At 43.8% G+C, this 10,174-nt stretch overlaps 1 protein-coding gene across 2 annotated transcripts; it reads right to left on the bottom strand.

The window, feature by feature from the left end:
• Nucleotides 1-1,990: 1,990 nt before the first annotated feature.
• CARTPT (CART prepropeptide) lies at nt 1,991-4,647 on the bottom strand. Of its 2 annotated transcripts, XM_070357836.1 has the most exons (4): nt 4,443-4,647; nt 3,829-4,043; nt 3,320-3,403; nt 1,991-2,501 (listed from the first exon to the last, which is right to left on the bottom strand). In XM_070357836.1, exons 2-4 carry the CDS (start codon nt 3,985-3,987, stop codon nt 2,394-2,396), a joined length of 351 nt encoding a protein of 116 aa, XP_070213937.1. In that variant the 5' UTR covers nt 3,988-4,043; nt 4,443-4,647; the 3' UTR covers nt 1,991-2,393. The 2 variants fall into 2 exon arrangements, with proteins under 2 accessions (XP_070213937.1, XP_005889402.1); XM_005889340.3 differs by lacking the exon at nt 4,443-4,647 and having other exon boundaries at nt 3,829-4,121.
• Between the last annotated feature and the right edge of the window lie 5,527 nt (nt 4,648-10,174).

The raw sequence follows: 10,174 nt of genomic DNA, 5'->3' as shown, positions 1-10,174 counted from the left end.
ACACACAAAAGTCTCTAGGGAAGCTTCCATATGGGCAACAACTTTGATCATTTCAACTTTCTTGATCTTTAACATTCTTGTCCTCTCCACAGGGACCTTCAATCATTAAACATATTTAAACATTCTACTTGAAGAGGCGCTCTTATACTGATAAAATGAGAAGGCAAAGTTACTTCTAACAAGCCACTTAAGTGTTGCCATCACCAATGTAAAATGTTATTAGCACTGTGAACTTAAAATCTGGGCCCCTCCAAAAAATTTTCAGAAAAAGTCGTTTCATATCCAGCCCACAGATTCTCCGTCATCAGTCTCCCATAAGTCCACACCCTTTAGTTGTATGAAATAAGAAAGGAGGGATGATATAGTAGGGGTAATGGTGAGGGGTACAAATTAAAGGGGTTTGGAACAATATTCTTAAAATATTTTTATTCTTTTTTTGAACTGCAAATTCTTCCAACACTTCTTGCTTTGGGGAGAAATACTGCAGGGTAAAATAGGAAGCAGTTCTAAGAGTTATCCCTGAGGGTCTTGTCTATGCAGTAACCAATGATTAAAACAGTTTCCTCACCTCACTTACTTAGGACTGACATGAATAGGAAAAGTTAAGGTACTCAAGAAGAAGATTAGAATTTCAATTGAACTGCTTTCTGGAAAAGCAGTGGACTAGAAATTACTTAATCACTCTTTTCAGTTTTTAAAAATTAAAATGCAACACATTTCAATCACTACTAAGCCTGGTATTCAAATGGAAATGTGACTCCCCTAAAATACATTGATCTAATTTCTATTAAAGAAAGAAGTGTTTTCTGGGGAATTTGAGAGTCCATACAGCCTGCTCAATTGCCTGGGGTGACACAGAGAGAAAAGACAAACCTTTTGAGAAATTAGAGCTGAAATCATGATTTAGGATTGATTGAGCTAGTCCTGTCTTCTGTCTTGGTGTCTGCTCCCTCCTCTGGGGAAAAAAAAAAAGTGATAATAGTATCTTGCAAGATAATTAAGAGGACCAGTCATGCTAACAGTAATAATAAGAGCAAAGGGCAATAAGACTAAAGGGCAATTGTGTATGGCAATATTTTACACACCATATTCTAGATCCCTAAGAATCAGTGGAGGGACCTTATTTTTAAATTATATTTTTATGCAGGGGCCTCCTGAGTTTGCATTAGGAAAAAGCCACTCAAGATGCTTCTTCCTGAATATTATGTAGTTTGATTTACAGTCCCAGAAATGTGACCTCAGGTAAGCACTCGGAAACATTTAATGGCTCCTAAACTTTACATTTAAGATTTTTGTATTTCTCGAGTTGAACCTGCCCTCATCGATTTTCATTTGTTCCCTTCGAAACTGTTTACTGAAATGATCATTTTCCCCTTTGAATTGAGAATATTTCCAAGATTGTGTATCAAACAGTGGTAATTATTGGGTCTCACACTCTTAGAGCTGCTAAAATGGCTATTTACCTTCCTCTGGACATAAAACAACCCCCAAAGAGTCTACTTTTTTAACCAATGCATAACTTCTAATAAAGGAACTGTCAAAACAAAATTCTTAATTTTTCAAATTGCTCTTAATGTGACTAAAGGCTGAAATAATTTCTCTATTGTTCTCCCTGTTTAAGGGTTCTACTGAAGGTTTTAATAAACAAAATGTATCAACTCAACTCCAATCATCTTCATTTCATCTCTCTCTCTCTCTTCTCACACACACACACACAGCACCCACACACACATCCATACACACAAACACACATACTTCACACACCACTGCAATCAAAGGAAAATAATATACCAAAGTTTGTGCAGCAAACTCCTAATTAATGATGAAAGCTCCTCGGAGTCCTGGTGCTGTTTTCCCAGTGGACCTCTATTTTAAAAACATTTTTCTTTGAAAACAACAGCATGATTAATCCCACCATTCCTATCTAAATTATTTATGCAGAAACAACAATGCACTATGAGCAATTATGAAAAACACTTTATTATGTATAATTTGTACATGCTTCAATTTGTGATGCTTGGGTGATTTATTTTCCAGGTTGTGATGTCATCTGTCAAGATTTTACCTGATCTAATTTTCATCCTGTCATGCCACCTACAAAAATACAATTTTCAAAGTGAAGTTCTTCCTCTTTGCTTAAATATTCACTTTTAAAAGTTTGTCAGACAGAGAAAATAAGAATAGAATACTTTGTACACAGAGCCACACCATACAAGGCATTACCCTTCACACAGTAACATCTAATGTGTTCTTTTTATTTGGAAACAGCAGGAAGACAGCCCCCTTTTCCTTAGAGGGAAATGCAAACTTTGTTGCTAAAGCCAGACTCCAGGGATGAAGGTGTGGTCCCCTGGGGAAAGTGGGGAGGGGGCTTATGGAGAAGCGTGGGTGCCTCATAAGCACTTCAGGAGGAAGGAATTGCAGGAGGTTCCTCGGGGACAGTCACACAGCTTCCCAATCCTAGCTCCTTTCCGCACGGCGCACTGCTCTCCCGCGTCACACTGCAAACAACACAATGTATAGTCATGCCGCACAAGCACACCTGTGCTCCCAACAGGCGCGTCGCCCCATCAACAGAGTCTGCCTCTGGGGAGGGACAGATGAACCCTACCACACCACCGTGGGTCTAAGTATAGTCAGGCTTGAAACAAGGAGAGCCTTGGGCTTGTTATTTGAGAGAGAGAACATAAAAAGTAAGAAATTTAAATTATTAAACTGCTCCTACTGTGTTCTACCTTTTTCAGGGTACCTTTCCTGGGTCCTCCAATTGCTCATCAAAAAAAAAGTCAACCAAACCTTTTCATCTAAGAAATAAACAATAGACCTTGCAATCCTTGCTCCCTGTGTCTGTGTGTGTGTGTGTGTGTGTGTGTGATTCAAGGACGGTGAACAGACAGGAATCAAGATTTTTTACTTGAACTTAGGTTTTTAAAAACTGGCAGTGCTTCAGAAGGCAGGAAGTAAATTAGAGGAACAAGAACTGACTAGATTCAAGGACTCTTCCACTCAGAGAATTCTTTGGGAGGTTTTTAAAAAAAAAAAAAGCGTATTTTCAGGAAATACTGCTTTCCACAGAAACCCAAGGGCAGATTCCTGGTACCAGTTGTTTGATGTTCCAGAATGGCCAATCTATTCTTTAACTTTAGAGACCAAGAGAAAAGGGTTGACACAGTGGAAGCAAAGGGGAGCCCACGAACTCTGCAAACCCATTATCTGAATGAATAGCCACATCCTGGGAAGAAGCTGGTGTCTAAGGAAGGTTCAAGGGGGTGCATTTCCTCGTAGAAAAGCATGGGGAGGGGTGACCCCAAAGCCTTACCATGGGGACTTGGCCATACTTCTTCTCATAAATTGGAATACGTTTACTCTTGAGCTTCTTCAGAACTTCCTGCAGCGCTTCAATCTGCAACACACCGCCCCCCGGATCCCCAAGTTGCCGCCTTGGCTGTGCGCCCAGCCCAGGTGCTCACTTCCAGCCCTAGTTATAAGGAACCGGGGCACCACACACTCCTCCCCTGGACTCCGCAAAGAGGGACGTTCGAGGGGTGGAAACTTAGCGAGCGCTGTCCCACGTACTGACCGCAGGGCCAGGAGCCGCAGAGACTCCTGTTGCTCTGAGGAGCCGGGATCAGGGATTTGCTCCACAGACTATCTGGAGCCCATGGGCTCAAGACGTTCTTCGAGTGACATCGGGAGCCGGGGATTTGTGCCCACCTCCCCGGACCCTGAATCTAAGAATCGGGGTGGGGAGGCAGGGAGAGAGAGAGACGCGTACAAAGCAAGGAATATCGCGGCAGCCAGGGGAGTCCGGGGCGAGGGGGTACCGACCAGCTCCTTCTCATGGGAGGCATCCTCCACGGCGGAGTAGATGTCCAGGGCTCGCGGCTGGAGCTCGGCGTCCTCCTGGGCTAAGGCGCCCAGCAAAGGTAGCAGCAGCAGCAGGGCGGCACCCAGGAGGGGCAGCAGGCGCAGGCGGGGGCTCTCCATGGTGCTGAAACTCGGCGCTACTCGGGCACCCTGCGCTCCCACCTTTTATAGCGAGCCTGAGCCGGGGCGCAGGGAAGAAGGAGGGGGCGATGAAGGAAGGAAGGGGGTGTGGAGGAGGGTCCGGGTCAACCGTCTGTAGGCAGCGCTTCGCCGCCGCTTGACGTCAATGCCCGCCGGGCTCCAGGCGCCCCGGAACGAGGTTCTGCGCACAGATGGGCAAGAGCTCGGAGAACCGGGACCCTGCGCCCCCAAGTGCTGTCAGCCCCGCGGCAAGGGACGCTCCCCTAGGGGCCTGAGCTGAAGGCCAGGGGCGAGAGGTGAGGGATGGAGAGCGGGAGGGGACTAGGAAATGGAAAATGCCTTCGAGTCGAGGCACAGACTGAAGCATCCCTCCCCACCACCTAGCAGCCGAGGGAGTAGCAGGATCCACCTCACAGCACTGCCTTACTCCTTACCCCAGCCCCGTTTGCGGCACCAGGAAGACTGTGTTGCCTCCAGGCACGAACGTTTGCTGAGCACCTTACTAGGCACTCTGTGGTGGAGGGGAGGCAAATACAGTCCATAAAAAAAGAGAGAGAGAGAGAAAATCACAGCCTTCCTCCTACTGGGTTCTTTGATGGAGTCTGTGTGGTAATGAGAAGAAAAGGAAAATAGACTAATCCCAACTCAGCAGCTACGTGGAGAGTGTAGGGAGCCAGATTCCGGCTTCAGTCCTGGCTCTACCCTTACAAACTGTGTGACTTAGGGCAAAATGAAAAACATATCTCATCCTCCCCCATTTTTTGTTTTGTTTTGGAAAAGTGGAATTTTAAAATGTACCTCACAATGTTTTCAAGAGAATGGAATGATAGATTAGGTATATAAAACCCCCGGCCCTTAGCACAATTAGCGCCAAGCCTTTCCTTTGAAATTTGAGGCTGACCAGATAAGTGACTGTGGGCAGTATCTCAGTTTTTCCTCAGGTCAAATGCAGCCATCCTTGGAACCCCTCCTACCCACTGCCCACCCCTGAAATCTAAGAAGTCTGACTAGAGAGAAAGCAAAGAGGGTGGGGAAAATGCAATAACCTAATTATGGAGTTATCTTCAAAGATCAAAAGTCAATGGTGAGCCAGGTCCTCAGTGACTGCAGAAGACAATTTTTTCAGAGACTGGAGTTCCTACAGTATAAATGGAAATGCAATTCCTATAGGAGATGTTTTCCCACTTACCTAGAGGCTTATCCCACCTGTCTGCCCATCTGGCTTCTTCTTTCACCACACCCACTTTCTCTTAACTGCTCCTGAATCTATCCACTCTTGCCCAGCCCCATTGCTACCACCCTAGTTCTGGACAGCTGTCCCAACTTACTTCGTGCTTACCACCAGCTGCCACCCCATCTTCTCTTGCTTTCCTCTAATCCATAAGTCACCCCCAAGCAGAGTGTTCTTCCCCTTAAAGTACACTAATGGCTTCCCATTACTTTCCATACTAAGCATGCATGCTAAGTCACTTCAGTCGTGTCCCACTCTTTTTGACCCTATGGACTGGAGCCCATGAGGCTCTTCTGTTCATGGGATTCTCCAGGCAGGGATACTGGAGTGGGTTACCATGCCCTTCTCCAGGGCATCTTCCCCACCCATGGTTCAAACCTGCATCTCTTATGTCTCCTGCATTGGCAGGCAGATTCTTTACCACTAGTGCCACCTGGAAAGCCCCCTCACACGAAGCACGGAATCTAAATTTTTATCCTGACTTACAAAGTACTACTTGATCTGTACCCCTCTCCAACCACATGTCTTACCATTCTGCACAGGCCCCTCTACTCCAGCCTCAGTAGCCTTCTTTTTGGTCTTCTCACAGGCCAAGCTCATTTCCACTTTGAGGCCTTTACACTTACCTTGCCTAGAAAGTTCTTCCTTCATCCCCAAATGACTATTCCCTGTCATTAAAATCTCAGTTTCAGTGTCCTTAATCACCCCATCTGAAGTATCTACCAATTTATTCTCCAAAAGATTTATCATCTAACAGATGATCTGTGTCATTAGGCTAGTTAATACATAACACACTGTTTCATTTATCAAGTTATTTAATGGCTACTCAAATGCACACTGGAAAGCAATCCAAGAAGTAATATCTCAGGACTTTCCTGGTGGTCCAATGCTTAAGACTCCACACACCCAAGGCAGGGGGCCCGGGTTTCATCCTTGGTCAGAGAACTAGATCCCACGTGCAGCAACTAAGCGTTCACATGCCACAGCTAAAGATCCTGCATGCCACAACTAAAAAAGACCCCGCATGCTGCAACTAAGACCTCATGCAGCTAAATAAACGATAATTTTTAAAAAGTAGTATCTTCCCTAATAAGTAGCACACATATTAACAGCATCAAAATACTTCCCTTTGGGATAAACACAACTTGAAAATTAATCTAACACCTCTCCTAGCTCTACCTTTCACACATACTTGCAATTCTACACAATAAAACTTCAGTAGCACCACATATTGCCATTCATACCTTACAGACACATATTGACACTCATTGCAAAACCCATTTCCAGTGATAAAGCTATTGTAAGCTTTAGAGGAAAAATAGTCCCAGATAAGATTTTAGCCCATCCTTCTGCAGAGATGGGATATTCCCAATGTAGCACTTTCTTACATCAAGAGGATGGCACCAACCCAATATCAGCAGGGCTTGAACTTTTGAGCTATCTTTCCAAAGGAGTGGCACAAAGGAAAAGCTATTGTTTGTGTCTGGATAGAGAGAAAGTACTACATAGGGAATATCCCCATCTTTGCAGAAAAATGGGCTAAAATCTTATCTGGGACTATTTTTCCTCTAAAGCTTAGAATACATCATTTACATGCTACCTTAAATTCTTAAATATTTGTATTTAAGATTGTTTTTTTACCTGAGTTTGCTGTAACTCCCCTCCCTCAAGTTAAACATTACTCTGTTGTTTTTTGTACATATTTATAATCTCTTGGGGGGTTGGGGGGCACACTTGCTTCTCTACATTGTCTGCCGTCCACCCTCCCTACCCCCAGAAGGGAGATTACTTTCCACTAATGTTCATCTTCTGTTTACTGACTTTCAGTGCATAGCCTTTCTTCCAAAGGAGCTGATGTTCACTCTGTTCTGACTAAACATCTTTATCACTATCTGAAAGAAAATAATCTTTCAGAGAAGGACATTTGGTGTTGGTGCTAAATTGGGAGGTGTAGTAGGGAAGAAGATGTGCCTAACAGACAGCCTCCAAAGGAATAAAGCAGAGGAAATTAGACAAAGCTTTCCATTAATTTTATTATGCTTTCAGTTAAAAGGCCTCCAATTTCAAGGTTTCCAATTTTTAAAAATATGAATGCCCAATATGTTCACAGCACTGCTAAGTCTTAGGAGGACTGCTAAGATAATCAAGACAAAGTTCTTGCCCTTGATCTTTGGGTCTGGTCATACCCACAAATACCCCTAATACAACATCTCAGTGAAGTCAGGGTCCTAACAGAGAAGGAGAAGCCCAGAAAAGTTGGAGATTAATTCCCTCTGAAGACAGGAAGCTTCATGAAAAAAAAAATGGCAAATGAACTGCTGGATCCTAGAGGGTGGGTAGAATTTCAGCGATAACAAACATCCCACTCTGAGGCCTTGGACGCAAGGGGGCTGTGTAAATGAAGTCACAGAGGCGAGGACATCTTGGGGGATACTGGCCAATCTGCTTTGCTGGTGAGTAGGCTGCATGGAGAATGTGAGAGGTGGCAATGTGTGATGGGAAACAAGACTAAAAAGGAACAGTAGAGCAGAAAAAGAAAATCCAAGGCAGCAATAAACAGTTCCAGATTTGGATCCAATGAACAGGAAGCAGGAGAATGGGTGAACTCAAATAATTCAAATTTTTAAAATGCTAACACGAACACAAGCTTCCTGACCTGAAAGGTCTAGCTTAAGTTACGTAGAATACAGGAAGGAATCACTGATGAAGAGATACTCATCCCAAGACAAACCCATTTTTCTCTGCTTCTTTGGCACAGCACACCTGGAATGCAACAGATGGAGTGCCACCCAGTCCACACTCCCTGGGCCATATCCATCCCAGCTTCTCCTCTAGCTCTTCTAGATCCAGACCTCTTAAGCTTACAGGAAAGATAGTTTGTTGTTGCTGTTGTTTAGTCACTAAGCCATGTCCAACTCTTTGCCACCCGAGGGACTATAGCCTGCCAGGCTCCTCTGTCCCTGGGATTTCCCAGGCAAGAATACTGGAGTGGGTTGCCATTTCCTTCTCCAGGCGATCTTCCTGACTCAGGGATCAAACCCATGTCCCCTGCATTGGCAGGTGGATTCTTTACCCACTGAGCCACCACAGAAACTCCCAACAGGGAGTATAGGGTTAGCACTAAAGCAGCAGACTCTGACTTACTGGAGCAATTTGAATCTAGTTAACTTCCCAGCAATAGTAACAAAGTTTCTCATAATTTGGTCCTGCCCATATTTTCAATCTCATTTTCCTCCATTCCCAACAAGTCCATCAGATATCTTGTATTGTATATTGTAGGCACACCATATTTACTTCTTAATTTTGCACTGAATTAGAGAAATAGACTAGGCTATAGTAAGTAACAAACAATCCAAAATCTCAGTGACTTGAAAAAAGCAGGTATATTTCTCACTCATGTCCATGTGCATCAAGAGTTGATGGAGTGCTATGTTCACCATGGTCACTCAAGGATCCAGACTGGCATCATCTGGATCATCATTTCTGATGTTGTCAGTGTGTTCCAGAAGGACAAAAGAGCTTTGGACAGTCTCGAACAAGCTATGAAAAGCTTTGGCCCAGAAGTGATATATTTCACTTTTGTTTCCCACTGACTATCCTAAACTAGTCACGTGGCTCCAACAAAGTAAAAGGCACAAAATAAGAAGTGCGATGTTCCCAGGTACCTAGATTGCATTAGTGACTACCACACACTCTGCATGTTTGTACCTCTGCTTCTGTCCATGTCCTTCCCTGTGGACCACACCTTGAACATCTAAAAAGCTCATGCTTTGAGATATATCCTACCTGAAGCCTTCCTCATCCACTGCTCCATCACACCACCAGGTTTGCCTTGCCTGTGTTTCCATGGAGTTCTCTACATATACTTATTAAAGCACCCATCTTAATTGCTAGACAAGATGTTTGAGGGCAGAGAATTTATCTAATCACCTGTGTGTTCTCAGAATGTAGCATGGTGCCTGATACACAGATGAGGAGAGGAAATGCTGTGAAATGAAAGATTACCTTTAGACACTAACAAGATGACCATCCAATAACGTACAATACACAATCTATTACAGAATAGGTTCATCCAAGCGGCATAAAAGTACTACCAATTTACTAACCAGAAACACCATTTTTACCCTTGTGTAAGGAGAAAAAAATGTGCTAGAGGAGGTAAAATTGTTTCACAGTAGTCAGTTTCAGAAATAGGATTTCTAAGGTTCAGACTATGGCCTCTCTCAACATTACCTCCCTACAACTAAGGGTATTTCAGTTGCAAAATGGAAAATTTTTTTCCCAGATGCAAAACTGGCTGTGTCACTAGGGAGAAGGCTATCAACTCCATGCTCTTCTTATGGACTTCATTACTTTCCCCTCACACTCTCATGGTCCAGTATGGAAAGAGAACTGGGATAGGATCAATCCTAAAAAAATTCTCGAGAAGTTTAAAACCGACCCCTGATCATCAGTCTACAAATCATGGAGACGTGAATATGTGACTCCTGTGCTGGACAGGGGTTTGGCTTAGATGGCATCTAAGGTCACTTTTAAAACCACTGTTCTTCTTTGCCTCCTTCAAAACTCATCGAAGTGAAGTCTACTTCTTTTGACATAAACTATAACCTCAGGAGAAATAGGATACCATCTAGCATGATCCAAAGAGGCAGGGCCTGAGGGCAAAAGTATATTTTATAGGAAGAAAGATCTTCAACAAGTTTCTCCTCTCCTTTTTAGAAGTTCTCTGGTCCTGACATTTCTCTACAGTACATCAACAGAAGTTTAATCTGGCTCTGCTTTGAAAAGTAGATTCATCACGTTGGCTTGGCTTACCAACTAAGTCAGACCCACTTCTCCTGCTCTGCAAGCTAGATGTATTGACCATCAGGCCTCTGTTTTTCCCCTCAAACTGCCTCTCTAAAGCCAGTCTGGCAGCCTCTGAGATGGATGGGC

The sequence above is a fragment of the Bos mutus genome, chromosome 20 (assembly GCF_027580195.1).
Source record: "Bos mutus isolate GX-2022 chromosome 20, NWIPB_WYAK_1.1, whole genome shotgun sequence".
In the NCBI taxonomy this organism is placed as follows: domain Eukaryota; kingdom Metazoa; phylum Chordata; class Mammalia; order Artiodactyla; family Bovidae; genus Bos; species Bos mutus.
Note: the sequence above shows the minus strand (reverse complement) of the source record. Positions and strands in the feature narration are given on the sequence as shown.